Genomic DNA, 21,102 nt, shown 5'->3' with positions numbered 1-21,102 from the left:
ATAAAATTTGATATAAAAAAAATCTACCTGTCTTCATATTTTTTAAGATAATCTTTTCCAAAAAAATTATGTGTGGACCTAAACCCCTTTTGCAACTAAAATGAAGTGGACCTAATCCCTATTTTTGAAAAAAAAGAAGTGATTTTTCTTTTCCATTTTAGGTCACTTTTTAATAGGAATTTCAAATTTTCTTTGGTATCATCTTATAGAGCTACTAGAAATATATTTTTTCTGCCAAGACCTACTAAAGACAAAGTTTTTTTTTAATTCATATATGAGAAAAAAAAGATCTAAAATGTAAAAAAAAAGTAAAAAAAACAAAAATCAACATTCATCGGTAAAATTAGTATTTTTATAAGCCAGTAAGAGATTTTCCCTCGAAAATATCATATCCACTCTGATTTCAATCTGCAGCTAGATCATAGAGACATTAGTATATTATATGAGCTCGCCTAGCTTTCAAAAACCTTTCTGCATTACCAGTATGTACGTGGATCGCATATCGATCACCATGGCGTTCCATACGTGTGTAAACCACATGTGTCGCGTGCGTGCGCGTGCGCGTCCGTACTATACTACGTACGTCGTTACATGAGCAGCACCGAGAAAAAGTGGATACGGTACTGGGAAACATCTGAAATTTTGTTGGCGAAGCTAAGTTTTCTTGTAAGAACATTACAATATTCTCAGGTCACTGTAATTTTTGTAGCTGATGATGACGATTTCATAATTTGGTTAAAGTGATCATTTATCAAGAGTTGAAGACGTCATTCTTACCCGTGATCTTTCCAACAAATCCCATCGGGGCGTCAGTGGAGCGGCCGCCGAGCGGATCGGGGTGGCAACAGTGTTCGGTATCGTAAAGTCTCTAAACGAATGTGTTCAAATTATGGGGCGCCAAGTGTTCCCTTCATTCAGTCATTTATTCAACCCACTTGTTCACTGCTACCATCCTGCCTGTGGAGAATCTACAGGTAGGACTATGGTATGCCAATGCTGTATATAGCACACACTTTAAAAAATCAATTAAAATATCACTTTTGTGACCAGAATTACTAAGAATCAGGGACAACTCGGACCACGGGACATCTCGGACCGCGGGCCGAGTTGTCCCACCCAAAACGAGATTTTTTTCTCACAAATTTGCGTCTATTTTTCCGTCATTTCGAAATTTCTTGTAAAGATTTTTTAGAGATATGGTCTGATGGTAATGTTCTTCACTTTCTATTACTTTTTTTTCGCTGAAATAAAAAAAAAGTGTAATTTTAGGCGTTTTTCGACAGCTCGCGATTCCCATAGGCGAGCGTGTATTAACTGTGTCGGTGCTTGGCTCGGCCCCGCTCAATAACTGACTTGATTTTGTGATCATTTCTCCTCAAAGTACCACTTTTATCGCAGAAGATGGACTTTGTTGTATTCCATTACCTCCATTTTCTCATCACAAGGATAAAATTTGGTGTATCTGCACGATTTTGATCAAGTTTTTCACCTTTTTCTCTCTGGTCGCAAGAAGCGAACAACCGATGAACGGTCCGCTGCTCTTCATCGTAATTCTCCGTAGCTCGGCCGCCTAAACTGGGGGGGGGGGTGGGATTCAGACCGAATCCACAATGGAAGTGGGCGTGCACAGCAAAGAGCTGAGCTTGACTGAGTGAGAGAGAGTGAACTCGAGTTTGAAGCTTGGCAGTGTCGTATAGGCTCTGCCTTTTTTTGTAAATATATATTTTTTCAATTTTTTTCTATATTGATTTTCCCTGGTTTCGAGCTCTAAGATTGTAATGATATAATTATGCTTCAATTTCTTTGACTGAGTGTGACTATGGTGTGGATGTTTGAGTTGCTCAAAAATATTTTTACGTGGGTGGGGGCTCGGGGCGATTTCACTCTTGCCCCCGAAATGCGAAAAAAATATATTCGGGGTGTAGCTGTGTGGGCATGCCGGGCTGAGGCTAGCCATCAATAATTTTTTTTTTTTTTGAGAGAGAGGGGGGGGGGCTTAATTTTTCACTTTAAATTGATCATTTTTAGGCCTTTTTTCCATTTTATTTTTAATATTGAATTTCCGTGGTGTAGAGTTGAGTTTTAAGTTGCAATAATCAATATGCTTTAATTTCTTTGACTTTGAATGTGACTGTGGTGTGGATGTTTGAGTCGAACAAAAAATACTTTTACGTGGGTGGGGGCTCGGGGCGATTTCACTCTTGCCCCCGAAATGCGAAAAAAATATATTCGGGGTGTAGCTGTGTGGGCATGCCGGGCTGAGGCTAGCCATCAATAATTTTTTTTTTTTTTTGAGAGAGAGGGGGGGGCTTAAGTTTTCACTTTAAATTGATCATTTTTAGGCCTTTTTTTTCCATTTTATTTTTAATATTGAATTTCCGTTTCAATTAAATTTATATTCTATTACTGGAATAAAAAAAGACAATACTCAACAATGAAACATCATCAATAGAAAAAAAACAAAGAAAAAGAGGGAAAATACAAAGAAATGACAGGTACAAGGAGGGGGGGGGGTAACAACAAGTCATTCTTGTCTGGGTTTTAAAAACAGGAGAAGAGTCGTCAATACAATATTGCAAATAGCAACTATGAAGAGGGTTTGGTTTTTATCAAATAATTTTTGCAGTTCCTTTGGAGTGATGTTGTTTTTGTTTCACCCACTCTAGAAAGTGAACTTTGTATCTAACACTAAGTTGCCCTAGTGTTGTTTTCCAATCTACATTTTCTAGTTCCTTGTATCATGTATGGATGAAATCATTTAAGGTGTACCAGTTAGAAAATTGTTGACTTTTGGTATATATTTACATTAATCATGCAAGTTGCAGGTATGATCACCTTCTCAATGACTCTTAAGACAAGCTTCTGCAATTAATAAAATATATTGTATTTACTAGATAATTTGAACAACTGGACCAAATTGTGGCAAGATTAATTAGCTATATATAAGTGACAATGGGGAACCCGAGGCTGATAATGATATGATTTTAGCAAAGAAACAATAAAAATTTGATCAAAATCGGATAAGGAAAAACAATATTATCGCTGCATTTTAAAGAATGATTTGTATTTTTCTGGTGAAACAGGTCTAGCGTTTCTTCATGGATATTTAATCAGCAACCTCATACATGATGTCATATCCTCACTTGTTCTTTGTATTTTATTATGTGAAATTAGATTAATTTTTTAAAGTTGAATTCAATAACCCCGCTATTTGTTATCAGATTTTTATGAAATAAGCACTTTGATATGTGAATGTTGCTATGTCTACATTATTCATATATAAATATTTTCATCCCGGAGCATCCCTTTAAATGATTTATTTATTATTTCTTTTTCTCGAGAAAGAGTATAGTCTCTACAATAAAACAAGTGGAATGCCTCTGGCGGTCTCACCTGCATCACGTGATTCAATATAACAGTAGTGCTGACTTTGAAAACTACTATATACAACTCGCACAAGATGTTCAGTGATACTGGGTTACTCTTATTTCCATGTAGATATGATGGTAATTCAACAAATACCCCCAATGTGGCCAAAGTTCATTGACCTTACATGACCCTTGACCTTGATAATGTGACCTGGAACTCGCTGCAGGATGTTCAGTGATATAAGTTATGCTGTCATTTAATAACCTTCGGTTATTAAATGACAGCATTAAGATTTGATGTTGATGCTGCCGTCGGAAAAGCGGCGCCTATAGTCTCACTCTGCCATCCAGGTGAGACAAAAATCATGACATGCACAGTGATGAAAAATAAAGCAATAAAATGAATTTAATCAAAAAGAAAAACCACATGCTATGTAAAAGAAATTAAATCTAAAATCATAAATTCGTCATTTTTATTGAATGAAGAATTTAATTTATTTATAATTGGAAAAAAGGATTACCCCTATTTTCTTTCAATGTAACCAAAATACTTGTAGGGCCTAATATGATTTTTCATCACATGACATGATTTTGAACAAAAATCAAGCCATATTTTTGGGTTATGTGGGACGGAATCTACATGGCGGCATTCGTGGGACGGATTTTTCTTCTTAAATCTATCTCTGCCGGCTATTCACCTTATCCCCATCATCCTCGTCCCTATCATCATCCCCTTGGGCGCAAAACTGTCCGCAAAGGTAGAGGGGACCACAGGCTGCAAAATTTGACAAACATTTAAAAAAAGGTTTTCGCCCAAATGTTGGGTAATTTTTAACCCCAAAACAATTGACAAGAAAAAAAAGGGGGTTTTCAATAATAAAAGGTCATTTAGTCCTAAACACATGTATCATTTCAATTGTGAATGATTCATTATTTTGTTCTCCATGAAGAAAAATAGTAGGGTGGACATTTGGTATTGTGTCCCCCTATTTTTGGTAGGGGGACACGTCCCCCCCCCCCCCGATTTCCTCCCATAATCATCCCTCACATCCTCGTCCTTCTCACCATCTCATGCACCCCTCTTATCAAGAGTCATCATCATCATCTCTCTTATTTATATCCCTCATGCACCTCTTCCCTCTCATCATCAAGGCCCACCCCTTATCATCGCCATCCCTCACATCCTCATCTCCATCTCTTTCCCTTTGTCCCTCTCATCATCCCCCCTCATCAAGAGTCATCAAAGATCCTCATCCCTCTTATCATCACCATCTCTCACCTCCTCGTCCCTCTCATCAAGGCCCACCCCTCGTTATCGCCGGTATGCATCGCCATCCCTCACATTGTCGTCCCTTTTACCCTATATCCAAAACTCTGCTCTCTACACAAAGGAAACTCAATATAAAAATTAAAAATGAAATTGGCATGCCCACACAGATACACCTAGAACATTTTCACATTTCGGGGGCAGGAGTGAAAATGCTCGGAGCCCTATCCACGTATTTTTTGTTCGGCTCAAACATCCACACCACAGTCACACTCAAAATCAAAGAAACTGAAGCATATTATTGCAACTTAGAACTTAACTCTCTACACCAGGGAAACTCCATATGAAAAATAAAATGTACAAAAAATAGGCCTAAAAATAATAAATTTAAAGTGAAAAATTAAGCCCCCCCCAAAAAAAAAACCAAAACATTTTTTTATTGAGGGCTACCCTCAGCCCAGCATGCCCACACAGCTACATCCCGAATATTTTTCGCATTTAGGGGGCAGGAGTGAAATCGCCCCGAGCCCCCACCCACGTAAAAGTATTTTTTGTTCGACTCAAACATCCACACCACAGTCACATTCAAAGTCAAAGAAATTAAAGCTTATTGCAACTTAAAACTCAACTCTACACCACGGAAATTCAATATTAAAAATAAAATGGAAAAAAGGCCTAAAAATGATCAATTTAAAGTGAAAAATTAAGCCCCCCCCCTCTCTCTCAAAAAAAAAAAAAAATTATTGATGGCTAGCCTCAGCCCGGCATGCCCACACAGCTACACCCCGAATATATTTTTTTCGCATTTCGGGGGCAAGAGTGAAATCGCCCCGAGCCCCCACCCACGTAAAAATATTTTTGAGCAACTCAAACATCCACACCATAGTCACACTCAGTCAAAGAAATTGAAGCATAATTATATCATTACAATCTTAGAGCTCGAAACCAGGGAAAATCAATGTAGAAAAAATTGAAAAATATATATTTACAAAAAAAGGCAGAGCCTATACGACACTGCCAAGCTTCAAACTCGAGTTCACTCTCTCTCACTCAGTCAAGCTCAGCTCTTTGCTGTGCACGCCCACTTCCATTGTGGATTCGGTCTGAATCCCACCCCGCCAGTTTAGGCGGCCGAGCTACGGAGAATTACGATGAAGAGCAGCGGACCGTTCATCGGTTGTTCGCTTTTTGCGACCAGAGAGAAAAAGGTGAAAAACTTGATCAAAATCGTGCAAATACACCAAATTTTATCCTTGTGATGAGAAAATGGAGGTAATGGAATACAACAAAGTCCATCTTCTGCGATAAAAGTGGTACTTTGAGGAGAAATGATCACAAAATCAAGTCAGTTATTGAGCGGGGCCGAGCCGAGCACCGACACAGTTAATACACGCTCGCCTATGGGAATCGCGAGCTGTCGAAAAACGCCTAAAATTACACTTTTTTTTATTTCAGCGAAAAAAAAGTAATGGAAAGTGAAGAACATTACCATCAGACCATATCTCTAGAAAATCTTTACAAGAAATTTCGAAATGACGGAAAAATAGACGCAAACTTGTGGAAAAAAAATCTCTTACTGGGAGGGACAACTCGGCCCGCGGTCCGAGATGTCCCGTGGTCCGAGTTGTCCCGTCCCCCAGCCATTCCCATGATACAGTTGCAATTTATTTTTCATTAGTAAATTGAGAATAATTTTTGTATTCACTAGACTCTAGAGTGCTCAAAATCTTGAATTTTGGGCATATTTTTGTGTACACCCTCTATTGGTGGAAAGTAATATGGCAAGAAAATTTTCATTTTTCAATCTCTATTTTCAATTAAGAAAAAATAATTTAAAGGATTAAATTTACATAGTCATAAGAGCCAAGTTATATGATTAATAGCTGTAATGAAAACTGACAGTGTAAGAAAATCAAGCATTTGTTCTATATAAAAAGAGAAAAATAAGCCAAACATTGCCACCCTTATTTTGCCACACATGGAGATGTAACCGAGAACAAGGTTATATCATAACCTTGTTCATTGGATGAGTGATTCAACCTTTGTTTAAGCTGAACAATGAAACAAATTTTGGCCAAAATCTGCTCATGAGTTCATTGCATTAACTGTGTTTGTGAAAATTGTGAGCACAAACATACAAATCAAATGCATTGTGGTCTGTGGATAAAATTTTGAAACTACATTTTCACAAACCTCTAAATAAAGTTGTCTCTACTTAAAAAAAAAGATGACTGATTTCAATTTGTACATGTTGGAAACTGAAAAACTTACCAAATATGAAGATCTTCCCACATTTGTGAATGAGTTTTTATTGCTAACTGATAATATTTCATTCTGTTTCATAGGTGAGCTGGAAAAAAAGAGTCCAATATGTATTATGTACCCTACACAAAAAAAAACAATCAAAAGGACACTTATTCAATGAACAAGGTTATGATAGGATGTTAAGTCCAAGGTGACCAGATTTCACAAAGTGCTATACAGGACAATCGACAGAAAAAGATAAACTAAGAAGGCTACACAGCGTTAGATTTGTGAAGAAATATTAAGAATTGGAAGGGAGGGTGAACAAAAGAACGAAGAAGAGAAAGAAAAGATGAAAAAAAAAGATGAATTGAGAAGAAAGAAAGGAAGAAAAAATGAAGGGGAGAATGAAGGAAAAAATAAAGAATAAAAGAGAGAGAAAAAGGTTTCCATCATTCTTTGAATTGAATATAGAAAGAAAAAGAAAGGAAGGGGAGATGAATAAATGTATGAAACACAATATAAAGGATAGAAAGAAAAAAGTAAGAAAAAGGGAGAAGAAAGAAAATTTTTCCTTCATTCTTTGAAAGAAAAAAAAAGAGAAGAAAAACAGGAAGGAAGGGAGGGAAAGAATAAGGGAAAGAAAGAATAAGGTAAAAGAATTAGAAGGAACGATGGAATAAATAAGGAAGGAGGAAATAGAGGGAGGAAAGAATGAAGGGAGGAGAGAATGAAAAAAAAAAGAAAATAGTGGAAGGAGAGAAAGAACAAAAAGAAAAAGGAGAGGAAGGGAGAAGGAAGCAAAGAAAAATTTAAGGAAAGAAAGAATGAAGGAAATAAAAAGGATATTTAATAAAAAAGGCAGGTAAGAGAAAGAAGGGAAGAAAGAGAAATGAACACATAGAGAAAGGATCAGGACAGGAAGATAGAAAATAAAATAAATGGAACAAAAAAGGGCAAGCAGGAAGGATGAAGAAAGAAGGATAGAAAAGAAAGGGGGAAAAGTTCAAACTTCAAGCAAACAAAAACAATCCAATCATCTAACAAAAATCATAATGATATTTGGTGTTTTAAAAAAAAAAATTAAATACTAGTATATTTTTGAAATTTTGAAAAACTAATATGTTTTAGAAATTAGATGAAACATCGCGGCATCATATACAACAAGTCTCAAAACGAAATCTGAAAAAAATAGATCTAGTTATGAAACTCAATAACTTGTTCCTCCGATTACATCTCCAAATCAGTAATCTGAGAATCCATAACATGATTATACAAATTTCCCACCGATTTTTGTGATTATTTTGGTGGAAAAACTATTTATCATGTTATTGTTTGCTCTATTGAGAATCTGCTCCGATCCTTAATGCCTAGTTAGTATAGCCTGCCACACACAGTCAGGAGGCCAGTTTGCAATAAATTGGGTTTGCAAGAAGATCACCGCAGAACTTGCTAAAGTTATCAATTTTATTGTCGTTTCTGCTTCGTCATCTGTTGGTTAGTTGATGAAAATTCATCACTTTTAAATGTATTAACTATATTAGGTTCAATATTCTGAAGTACGGGACAAATAGGCATCCTAGGAAGGGTTTGTCGGGACGCCGGGACAAAGGAGCAAAATACGGGCCGATCCTGGGAAATACTGGACTTCTGCTCACCCTGGTTAAGTCTTACGGTGTACTAACTTCCGGTTTCACTTTTGAAACCTTGATTTAAAAAATTCAGTAATTATTGGGGGAACTAAAACTCGCCTCAATGGAACTGCATTCAAGACCACTGTTTACTAGATTTATGCCACTGAGGATGTTGATAGTAGGGGTGCTTGAAATGAATCCAATGACCGGGGTAATAATATGCTGTAACGCCCTTTGGGCCATTCTGGGGAAAAGCGCTTTATAAAAATTGGCTATTATGATTATTATAACATTCATTGGCATTTTTTTCACATTCTGTTTTTCCAGTAACATTAACAAGATGCCGCGCTATGCTCAGATTGTGATGGGACCAGCCGGTAGTGGAAAAGTAAGTATTTATCCACAAATCTGAAAGGATTAAGTCCACCATCAAATTAAGAAGAAAATGAAAGAAACATATCAAGAAAGACTGCAGTAATTTGCAGTTCTAAATCTAAGCACTGCTAGCTGATAGGGCAGGGAATAATTTTCCTGGTATCGCATCGCAATTTTCTCCACATTTTTTAAAGACTGCTATGCATAAAGTCTATTGTATAGCATATTTTTACATAGGACTGTACATTACTTAGTTGAGACCAAAAATGTTATTCTAATTTGTAAAGCTAAAATTATTCCCTGTAGGAAGTCTCCTGGATTATCTTTAATTTTGTTTTAAATTATTGAGAGCAAATCAGTGTATGATAGTGAATTACATACATACATGTAAGTCAACATTTTGTATTTTATTTTTTATTATAGTCAACATACTGCAGTAATCTCCAGAAACACTGTGAGACGATAGGGAGACAAGTTCATGTGGTCAACTTAGATCCTGCAGCAGAATATTTTGATTATCAGACTGTAGCAGGTAAACTTTGTGTGAAATGTGCTCATTATTGGAGTAGAAGTCCTGTATGTTATTTTCAGCAAATTGTGATATCAGATCACTTTCTTATGTATTGTATTGTGTTTGCAATTTCTTATTTATTTGTTCTTCATTTTTTTCTTCAATTTATTGGTTCCACTTATGCAATCATAAACAGCATAAAATCAAGTAATTTGAATCAGTATAAAAAACAAAAAAATATTCATGTATTTATGATATTTGGCTGAAAACACAAATTGTATTAGAACTGTTCACAAAATCATGTTTTAGGTAACTTTTTGAGCAACGTGAATGATTAATGTACAAAATTTTGTGTATCTTGTGAACCATGTACCCAGGCATTGCTCATTTGATCTCAAAAGATGCAGAAATAGAAGGAAAATGTACCCCCAAAAACATACTGTAGCTGGGAGAGCTTTAGTGTTGTGAACATATTATGTAAAACAGCCCAGATAAGGTGAAATAGTAGCCTACAAAATTTTAATTTGGAATGAGTACTCAAACTGCATTTTATGATAAGGAAGCGAGTGAATTAAGGTCTGTGCTTTCAGACTAGATGTTACAAGCTTTGTAATTGTCAGCTAATTGTAATTACTTTGATTTTTCTTTTATAACTAAGATATTCGTGAGCTAATTGAAGTTGGTGATGTTATGGAGGATGAGTCTCTGCAATTGGGACCTAATGGAGGACTGATCTATTGTATGGAGTAAGTGTGTTTCCTACAATTGTTGAAAGGGCTATTCCTTCCACATCCTGCTCTGGTACTTTCTCCAAAGACCTTCCCTTGAAATCTTTTGTATAAAAATATGATATGGAATCTTTTTGAGAGATACAACCAGGGGTGCTATTCTCAAAATTCTCTTATCTTTTTTTTTTCATGGGAAGACATGGAATAGAGGTATCATAAAATGTGCCACAGTTAATAGTATGTGAATGTTATATATTGAGGACAACAGATGTTTGGGTACATTTTCACTAAAAGCAGTTCTAACCTAAGAGTTGTACTTGTGTAGCATCACAAATTTTGGTCACATTGCCAAATGAGAGGATATCCATTAAAAAAAAAGTTTTTTCAAAATTCAAATGCTTATAACTTTCTTATTGTCCAATTTTTCTCAAATTTTTGTTGATCTTATTCTTTTATTTGTTCTGTTTTCATACAAGCTAACTTGTTCAAAGGGTTTGATTCTCCTATAATTGGTTTAACCTTTTCCTGAACAATATTTTTCAGATACCTAAAAATGCCTTTTTCTTCCTACTAAACCACCATTATATATATTTTGCTTTCCAGGTACTTTGCCCAAAATTTTGACTGGTTGCATGAAGAATTAGGAGACATTGATGGAGATTACATCATATTTGACTGCCCAGGTAAACTAATTTTCGATATGCCTGGTGCTGGATCCATACAGTTTTATGTAAACTATGCATGACATTATTTATAATGGGAATAAGAAGTGCCTCCCTAAATGAGCCTCTAAATTTTCCTTATTTCTTAACAACTATTAAACTGTAGTACTGTACTTCATATTACTTCATTTAAATGTTGAAATTATTTATTATTTCCACTGCAACTAAAGAATATTTTGTTTGAGCATGTGATCATCTTGGCTCATATGGAGTTAAAATGAATGAATTGAATTTCGGTTTTACAAGGTTAAAAGGTCAGAGGGCTCTGACTTTATTGGTAACTTGAAAATAGCTCTTTTTATAACAACTGAAGAACTATCTGATTAATCAACTGTAAATTTGGCTCATGTATGCCTGATGTAGTGACAATGGTCTGGTCACATTACATGATTAAAAGTCAAACATCCAGTAAATTTCACAGAGTTTATTGATGCTAAAAAAATTGCTCTTGATGAAGTAAGTGTTCTGAAGTAATCTGAGCAAGCGAAATATTGTGAAAGGATGAAAATTGCATAATAAAAAGGGAAGTCTCAACATATCTTTTTCTGTTTTTGCTCAACCTTCCAGGTCAAATAGAGCTATACACTCACATTCCTGTCATGAAACAGCTGGTTGAAGTACTCAGGAGCTGGGATTTCAGAATCTGTGGAGTCTTCCTCATAGATGCACAGTTCATGGTTGAAACGGCCAAGTTCTTCTCAGGTTAGCTATTATCAGGATTTGTCGGGGAGCTTTCATAAAACCTTTTTTTGTCTCTGCTCACCTGTAGTCAGTTGCTGGAGACAAAGGTTGTGCATCCATCCATTTATGTTCTCATTATAGCTTAAGAATTAACTAGAAATAAATTTCTAACTAGCATTATGGAGTGATTATCATCTGATCTGACTTTGGGGTCACAAGGTCAAAGATCACATGTAATTAATGTATTTACTTGGGAAACTTTGTTCTCTAAAACATATGTAGGTATATGGGAGCAAACATGTTCTGACTTGATTTGGTTTCATGAAGTCATAGGGTTAATGGTCCCCGTTGTGAAAAAATGCTGGTTCTTTTGAAATATTTTATTATCAATGTTAGATTCCCCATCTATTATATTGGACTGATTATACTCTTTTCATGAATTAACCCTCTTGTGCTGACATGGTCCAGAATGATAACTGAGTATATAAGAATGACGGAAGTCCATGATAGATCATTTTGAGGGAATCAAGAAAAACAAAATGATATTTGTGTATGTCTAATGCAATTTTTTCTTCATTTTTTTCCATTCAAAGAATAACAAAGTGATATTTGTGTATGTCTATTGAGAATTTTTGTCATTTTTTCCCATTCATTTAAGTTGGATTATTATGTTGGTTTGGCTTTTAGAATAGAAATATTCCGCATCTTCAAAATTCATGAAAGGATTATAGGTGACTTGAAGATTTTTTTTTTTCTTTCAGGAATGCTGTCAGCATTGTCTACCATGGTGAACCTTGAGATTCCTCATATCAATATCATGAGCAAAATGGACCTTCTTAATGCAGCCACCAAGAAGACAGTAGAAAGGTATGATATGGGATATTATGATATATGACCGAGTATTTCAATGTGGAAGTATGGAGTGCCAAGTGTGATGCCCAAAGTATTTGTTTTGGGGGGAATAAAATAGTGACCATATTTCTTGCAATCTTGACTAGAATGTGGTAAAGAAATCATATGTACTTTGATATTAAAGGAAATTTACCATGCGTACAAAAGTTACTATCTTGGCAGATTTGCTTTCAAACAGTAGCAATCCTGAACAGCCAATTAAAGTCAATTATTTCCTGGAATTTACCATTGGGTGGCAGAGTGACCATAATAGTAACTTTATGGAATGGAAGAAAGTAATTTAATCATTTTGTAAGGGCTAACCCATCAATGAACACCCCAACACTGCATAATAACCATATGCACATGAGTTGATATACATATTAATCTATATTTATTTGGATATCTTGATTTGTAATCCTTATCCTTAAGAGATTATATAAGGAGTTAATTTACATTATATATATCCATGTTTATTTTGTTTGTAGATTTCTTGATCCTGATCCAAAGGAGTTAGCTGCTGAAGGTGAACATATGTCCAAGAAATTTCAGAAGCTCAACCAAGCAATAGCTACATTGGTAAGTAACTGTACTCTCTTAGAGTTAGATAATGTTTGAAGGTTTGCATGGTGGTAGGAACAGTGGCAGAAGTAGTTTATGGTACACCATGTTTAATAGTCCTAGAAAGGACTGAGATAAAAGTGGATAGAGGTAGAAGTGAAATGGAGAGGTGAGAAAGTGCAGGTTTGGAAGTAGAATATCTCTCAGAATTGAATGTAGTCCTTAAAAGGACTGTAAACCAGGAGTGGAAAGCTTGAGTAGTAGGCAGGGGTGAGAGGCTTGAAAAGAAGGCTCGAGTTAGAGGCTAGTTGGGTTGGAGAGGTGAGAGAGGCTTGAGTATGTGAAAGAAGGCTAGATTGAGTCTGCAAATGGAGTTGTAGAGCAGGAGCGGGAAAGAAGTGTCAATATTTATGGCAGGTTAACTGTCGTCACTCCTGAAGCATAACGGCTGCTGTGCTAAATCGTGTAATTATGCTGCATTACTCTAGAGCACATAGAGATTTCTGATAAAGTAAGTGTTAAGCGCTATATAAGCAAGTATGATTATTTTGTATTATGAAAATAATGCTCAAGTTACAAAGGCCAACTCATGACATCATATTTTATGACGATATCACAAGTTTGTCCCCTCAAACATATGAGTTCACTACTATAATTTTTTGGGAAAACTATGAATTTTATTCATCCATGATTTTTTTTTTGCTTGGGGTTTTTAGAAAATGTCCAGCATGTCTGAGCAGCCTTTAGTGATTAAACCAGTCTGAAGTACTAACCATTTCAATCCGTTTCGTGTTTTTGTTGCATATCAGATTGATGACTACAGTCTGGTGAGGTTCCTTCCCCTGGATCCCTCAGAGGAGGACTCCATGAGTGACCTCCTCTTCAGCATCGACACAAACCTCCAGTTTGATGAAGACCAGGACGTCAAGATTCCCAAAGATCTCGATGAAGATGATGACGGGGGTGAGGGTGCAGGAGGGGGGTTCAATTTTTGATCCAAGATTGGAGTGAGATGTGGAGTGTCAAGGATCTTGGATGTCTAAAATCTGGAGGAAGGTGATCGCAAGATGCTGGAGCAATGTTTTCTGCATGGAAACCAACCTCTAGAACAAGAGCCAGGAAGAGAGGTTGTTGCTATAATCTTCAGGAAGGTTATAGCAGAATAAAGGAGCAATGTCTTCAGCATGATCATGCCAGATTTACCAGGGCCAAGATGTGAGGATGTGGAAGCAATGTGTTCAGAATGAGCATCGATTTCTAGACCCAGGGTCAGGTTAGGATTCCGCAAATCTTGAGGATGATGATGAGGGTACTGAAGCATGAGGGGTATCACTTATAACCCCATTTTCAATCTCTGTTATTGCCTCCAAGTTCATCAAGGACTATGATTCAAATACAATTATTCCCATAACGGCTGGAGGATGATGGCAGTAGGACAGCAAAGCCCAAGAGGTCCCTATTTCCAATAATTCACCCAGCCCGAAGGGCAAGATGAGCTTATGCCGTGGCGTCCGTCATCTGTCGTCCGTCCACAATTTCAAAATGCTATGTTTTCGCCATTTCAAGTCCGATTTCAATTCTGTTTGATTTATATGATAGCACAAGGTGGGGGATTCAAAACTTCTACACAGAATTTTGAAATTCATTAAATATGCTAATTCATGCGCATTTTTCAAAATTCACAAAAAATGCTTCTTCTTTATTTGTTGACTGATTTTGAATTTTTTGCTTCCATCTGGTAGAGCTTCATGAGGTTCACCAAACTTGTACACAGAATTTTGAAATTTTGACCAGAACAATTTTTATGCTAATTTATGCGAAATTAATTTATGCAAATTTTCAAAAATTCACATAAAATGCTTTTTCTTCTTTATTTGTTGACCGAGTTTTAATTTTTTTATTCCATCTGGTAGAGCTTCATGAGGTTCACCAAATTTCTACACAGAATTTCGAAATTTTGACTGGAACAATTTAAGTAAAATATTCAGTTAATCATTTTTTTTCATTTGCCCCATTTTAACGAGAACTATGATGTTCATTCAGCAGGAGGAGGACAAGGGCCATCATTTGCAAAGATGACCAAGATGAGATAGAAGTTTTTATGGGATAAATTGGCAGGGAGAGTGCTCTACATGAAGATGATGTCAGTATCAAAATCATATGAGAATGTAAAATAAATGAATAGTGATACCTGATATGCTGTCTTTGGGTCTGAAAACTGCAATGCAGGCCAACCTCTGGGAATAAAAAAATATATTCTGTGATATAAAAACATATTTTTCTCAAAAAAATATTTCATAATGAAATGTGTGGCGCACGTGCTCATCACGGTGCTCAAGCTGCATGCAAGCTAAAATGCGCACTGCTCTTGGAGATGAAAAAAAACAAGACATTGAAACATGTGTATATCTCACCTTGGTTTTAACAAAATGATTGAAAAAAACACAAGTTACCTGAAATTACATTGATCCAATAACCATAGTTGTGTAAGTTTTATGAAATAGAGACATATAGAGATGGTTTTCATGATAAATTATGATTTAAAAATAAAGAAGAATTTTGGTTGCAAAAACGTACTAAATACAGCAAAAATGTACTGGTTGGCAGCTCTGGTGGTGCCTTGGCAGAATCAAGAGGTCTAGATTATAAATTTTTGGCCCTGTGATGCACAGATTTGAGATGGATAAGATATGAAAAATTCTTATTGGCTTCTGGTCAGTGACTTGAACAAAATATGTGTGCAATAAAAGTGATTTGATTTGAAGGTTATTCCTAATTTGTTAATATAAAGTCCCATTTTGCAAGAGTAAAAAATATGAGGATTGTTCAGACTTAAGGCCAAGAAGACCAAGATATTGGAGAAATGGATACATCACCTTGTGTAATCATGTACAAAACTGTTTTACCCAATATCTATCCATTGTCTCTTCTTTTTATGGACTGTCTCGTGTCCCATTTTTAATTTTTTTTTTGGGGGGGGGGGGTGGTGAAGTAAAATAGCAATATCCCCCTTTCATGACCTAATATCCCTCTGTGTAAAATGGAAATGGTAATGGAAATTTAAAAAGAAATATCCTACCACTGCAATGAATGCATATTTCCAGGTTCTGATCAGGCCATTCTCTAGAGCAAGTAGACCTTGTTTAGTGAATTATGAAAAGTTAGTGTAATATTTCAAGATACATTTTTTTGCCTTTTATTGTTAATGATAAGTTCAATAGTGAAAAATTTCAGGCATTAAATACATTCATGTTTAAGCACACAATCAATGTTTATGTACTTTTTGCAAATATTTTTGTTATGTGCTCATTGTGTGAGTAATATATATTCCTGAAGTAGAGGGCAATTGCATGACTGAATTAGATTCAACTTGTGGAAAGGAGTTTCTTAACCAAGTGCATAATACCTATCAAATCTGCATGCAAAATGTTTAATTATTAACAAATACTGAGTGAAATAAAATTGACTGATAAAACATTTATCCAATTGTCAAACTTTCAATTATTGAGATGTCTTTGTAGTACTTGTGCATACTTCCTGTTGATGACTGGCATTAATTTCCATCATTATTTATTTTTGAACGCTTGCAAAATGAAATATCCGTAGCTAAGTAAACTGAATAATGAAATAGGCATCTCTAGGCAGAAGACCCTGACTGGACCTAAAGTAAAAAAAAAAGTAGTTCATTACCAATTCAAAGCCTTTTAAACTACAAAACAAATCTAAGCAGTTTTATGCATATCACTATTTGTCAAGTATTTTGCTTGAGAAGCTGCATTTATTTGTCTTTCGAAAATAGGATTTATTGTGCTTTGAGGCATCATTCTGTGTCAGAAGCATTGTAATTCCATAGCTTATGTACACTGAATGATTGGATTTTTCCCCCCAGATTACACATTAGAGTGTATTCACTCTCATCACAATACAGATTTATAATGACTACCTTTTCATGTGTGCTGTAAGTGATGAAATGTACAGCTGTGGACTTATTTGCCATCAATGAAATGTCATTTTCTCAGAAAATTGATAATGGTTTTCCCTGTACCTTTTGTATATCAATAGACAAATTATTTCACACCCGATCATGGATAGAAAATAAAATTAAGTCATCAGGAACCATGCAAAATTTGAAATTCATGCATTTTATATTACATAACACATGGGGCAGCTGCTCGTTTATGACGTCACAAATGCAAAACTTTGAACTCTAATAACTTTCTTACTCTTTAACGGATTTTCCTCAAAACTTCACCAATATTTTTTACTATTTTTTCTGCTATTTTTGCAACAAAGTTTTCTTCAGGGTGAACTTCCCCTTTAATGCCTTCTTATTTTATGCAGATTTTAAACTCTGATTATTTGTAACAGTTTTTCCTGACATAACAATTTAGGCCAAATAAAAGCTAATGGAATATATCACAAAAACATGGTCAAGAGCTCCAAGCTTCAATCCATTTGAGCACTGAATAATTGTTGGTGCCATTTTCCTCTGCAAATTTTTTTTGAAAAATAGAGAAATGAATTCATCATCAGTTACATGCAAAGAAGAGGGTTGATGATGGAACTCACTATTTCTTTTGTTTTTATTAATTAAACAATATTTCATTTTTTACAGATTTTCCTCAGGTTCTGGGAGGAATAGAACTTGTTTAACAAGCAAGACAGTGCACATAAAATTTGAATATTTCATATATCATGTTTTAAATACAAAAGAAACAGTTATGTCATTAGTCCCCTCATTTTTATACAGGTGGCAAGATGTGCACACAATTGTTTTGTGAAATTGAGCGAAACTTACAAATTTCATAACTTTTTTTTATTGTATATCTGATTGTGTTGAAATATTTAATATTAAAAATGGGGGGGGGGGGCAGACTTCCTCTAAGCTCCACTCTAGGTCTTTAAGCATCACTTTAGAGGTATTATCAGTCAGACTGCAGGTCCCCAAGAAAGTGGCTTCTTTCATCCAAGTGATATTCATGACTCGAGATGTTTTGCATATTTAATGAGCTTGATGTGGACTAAAACACCTCTTTTCATTCTGTCATTGCTGCTCTAATTGTGCATCGAATTTCATGAATTTGGTACCATTGTAAAGAAGAAGAATCATTCTTTCAGGTCATGTGTTTGGATTTATTCAAAGATTTTGTAATATAGGTTAAAATTTTGATCTAAAATATGCTACAAAATAAATATTTTCAACTGACAAAAGCTGCTATTTTCACGCTTTATTTTTGTTTGAGCCCAAATGATTTTTATATCATGATAAAGCTGAATATGTATGCTTTGAAATCATATAGGTTTCAAAATAAGAATTGGTTTAATTGGGTCAAGATCACACTTTTCATTTGCCAAGTACATAAAGCAGTTTGAAAACAAGAATACTGCACTCTGATTGGTCAAAGAGACCACACAATGGCATATTCCAACGGTCCCAGTGCCTGGGTTCATGGGAAGGTCACATTTCCCATGTGGTAATCTCCTCTAATACCCCGCGCCTGTTCTGTGAACCTTATCCAGCCAATCAGAACTCTGAATTCATGCAAGTACAAAATTTAAGAAATCTCGTCTTGTACCTTGGTGGGAAAAGTGTGATCTTGACCCGATTAAAAGGTGCCATATACAAGAGTGGCATTGTGAGAAAGTACAGAATTTCAGCTTTATGGTGATATAGATATCATTGAGGCTCAAAATAAAAAGTTTTGCACTATTTGCAAAAGAAAATTTAGTTTTGAGGCACATTTTCAGGCCAGAAATTTACTTATTTAACAAAATATTGTATACAAAATAAATGACCAATATGAAAGAGTAACTTTTACTCTATCTGATGGTGCAATAATATTTCATTTAACTTGAGGTTAAAACAGGTAAATTCTTAAGGAAGAGAAAGAAAATCTCACGAATCACGAGATTTTGCAAGGATTCAGCCACGAGATGATTTGGATGAATCTGGCCTTATTGCTCATTAGCATAGGGACCTGCGGTCTGACTGTTATGTGTGGTATCATCCCTCATGGTCTAATCTTAATTAGTCTACAACCATTTTGTCCATTACCCGACCGGTTCAGTTGCCATTTAGCCCATTTTACCCTGTCTAATTTCCAACAAAGCTTCTCATTTCATCCAATAAACTGATATCCACTTGATCTACATCATGTAGTCTTAATGAAGTCAGATGAACTATTAATGAATCAAACTTTTAGTACACAAAGTTTAAATTAGACCGTTAGGGCATGAAACTAAACAGATAATTAGTCCAAATTGACAGACCAATTGGGTCTACTCCATCTCGTGGTATTAGACTATCTGAGAAGGAGACCCAACTGCTTGTATAGAATACAAATTCTGACACCAAGACAGATAACAAACTGACAAACAGCAAAATATATGGGTGACGAGTCCTTTTTATTTTACATACCTACAAGACATGTCAGCAGGGAAAAAAAAGCACCTGCCTCCTCATGTATACAAACAACACATGGCCATTATCAATAACACGGCCACTTTACGTCTCAAAAGTCAAACTTATCTCGAAGATTTTCCCCACAAAACGTTGAATATCTATTTTACAAATTCAAAGAAAAAAAAACATGCTTGCTACATTACATGTTTATACAACTAATATTATTAAGCAAAGTACCTTATATCTATTTACATTGTACAATACATATCAGGCACCACGCAAAATTGCCTCTCTTTTTTATTTATTTTTTTGTTTTACATATTTTTCTTTTTTTTAATTGTTAAATATAAAAAGCACTCATATGAACATACGTTTTAAGTGCCCTTAACATTTATCCCGCACTCGGCATGAGTTTGTATGTAGGCAAAATATCAACACTCGTCAGTATAGTGTTCTTCAATTATCGCTCTACCCTAATGGACTACTTATGTGTATGGAGGTGCCACACTCTAGATACAACCTTTACATTCTCTGCCTACAACAATACAGTTTCAAACCTGGGAGACAACAAATTTCAGTGTTGCATTCAATACGTTTGTTGTTGCTTCCCAAAATGACGAGTTAAAACAGAATTTTTCATATCATCATTGACATTTTCACTAGCATTGTATGTAATGGACAGAATAAAATGTGGAAAGTGGTTAAAAAGAAACTCTTTTTTGACCAAGACTTGCAATAATGCAAATGTGAATAGCCAGTTGGTCTAATGCCCTTTTGGTCTCCTGCCTGGGGGCCGTTTCATAAAGCTGTTCGTAAGTTAAGAGCGACTCTAAGAATGACTGGTGAACCTTTCTTACGCGCTAAACCATCGCCAATGGTTTATACCATCTAACAAAAAAAGGATCACCAGTCGTTCTTAAAGTCGCTCTTATCTTACGAACAGCTTTATGAAACACCCACCCGGACAGGAGACTACTGTCAAAAATGCATGTTCCTATCAAATCTCATTTCCAGTTTGGCCACATGTATTCTATTGAATACTTGTTCCAACACCATTAAATCTAAACTCTAAATCTATCGTTTGATTGGATGAATAAGCACTTAATGAAATGGGTGAAAATGAAACGAGTCTGTGTTATGAAGAGATAATTGGCCAAAATGACACACAAACACTGATAGTACTTGAGGAAGGTGTAGCAATAGTGGTCACAACCATCTAGGATTTAGACCGAATGGTATTGGATCTTAAGATCATTCCCATAAAGGTTTCATGTCATGAATACTTGAAGTCATGATCAGATTTATCGACACGATTTAGATCGAATGGTATAGGACCATAAGATCATTCCCATAAAAGTTTCATGTCATGAATATTTGAAGTCATGATCAGATTTATCAATACGATCGTCAACTGTAAATCATGGAAGCCTGTTTTCTCCACACATGTTCCATGAATGGGTTGATGTAATTGGCAATAGATTCATTTTATATTTTCTTTACAAGGTTACTGGTAATAATTCACTTTCAGTATCCTGTAACTTCTATTCACAATAACACATCAATTTCATTTTCTATTTTAGTTGATGCTTATAGAATGAATTCATTCCACAAAATATTTTCCAAGAACGGTATCTTGTTAAAAAGTCGAAATATAAGGTTTTCTGTCGTTACAATAACAAGCACCTCATTCGCACAATGCGTATATTCTAATTGCTAA

At 35.4% G+C, this 21,102-nt stretch overlaps 1 protein-coding gene across 1 annotated transcript; it reads left to right on the top strand.

The window, feature by feature from the left end:
* The first annotated feature begins 575 nt into the window (after positions 1-575).
* Positions 576-14,535, top strand: LOC121408841 (GPN-loop GTPase 3-like). The gene is made up of 9 exons (XM_041600509.1): positions 576-666; positions 8,841-8,901; positions 9,312-9,420; positions 10,058-10,145; positions 10,731-10,810; positions 11,417-11,551; positions 12,292-12,397; positions 12,910-13,000; positions 13,792-14,535. The coding sequence occupies exons 2-9, from the start codon at positions 8,854-8,856 to the stop codon at positions 13,975-13,977; spliced, it is 843 nt and encodes a 280-aa protein (XP_041456443.1). The 5' UTR covers positions 576-666; positions 8,841-8,853; the 3' UTR covers positions 13,978-14,535.
* Positions 14,536-21,102: the final 6,567 nt, after the last annotated feature.

This window comes from Lytechinus variegatus, chromosome 2 (genome assembly GCF_018143015.1).
Source record: "Lytechinus variegatus isolate NC3 chromosome 2, Lvar_3.0, whole genome shotgun sequence".
NCBI lineage: Eukaryota > Metazoa > Echinodermata > Echinoidea > Temnopleuroida > Toxopneustidae > Lytechinus > Lytechinus variegatus.
The sequence above is the reverse complement of the archived record's forward strand: the minus strand, read 5'-3'. Positions and strand labels throughout refer to the sequence as shown.

Excerpts from the sequence above, each read along its gene's own strand:
- LOC121408841 (XM_041600509.1), top strand. The coding sequence starts at position 8,854 with ATGCCGCGCTATGCTCAGATTGTGATGGGACCAGCCGGTAGTGGAAAA. Across the intron at positions 12,398-12,909 it reads ACCAAGAAGACAGTAGAAAG|ATTTCTTGATCCTGATCCAA; the intron begins GTATGATATGGG and ends TTTTGTTTGTAG. Across the intron at positions 13,001-13,791 it reads ACCAAGCAATAGCTACATTG|ATTGATGACTACAGTCTGGT; the intron begins GTAAGTAACTGT and ends GTTGCATATCAG.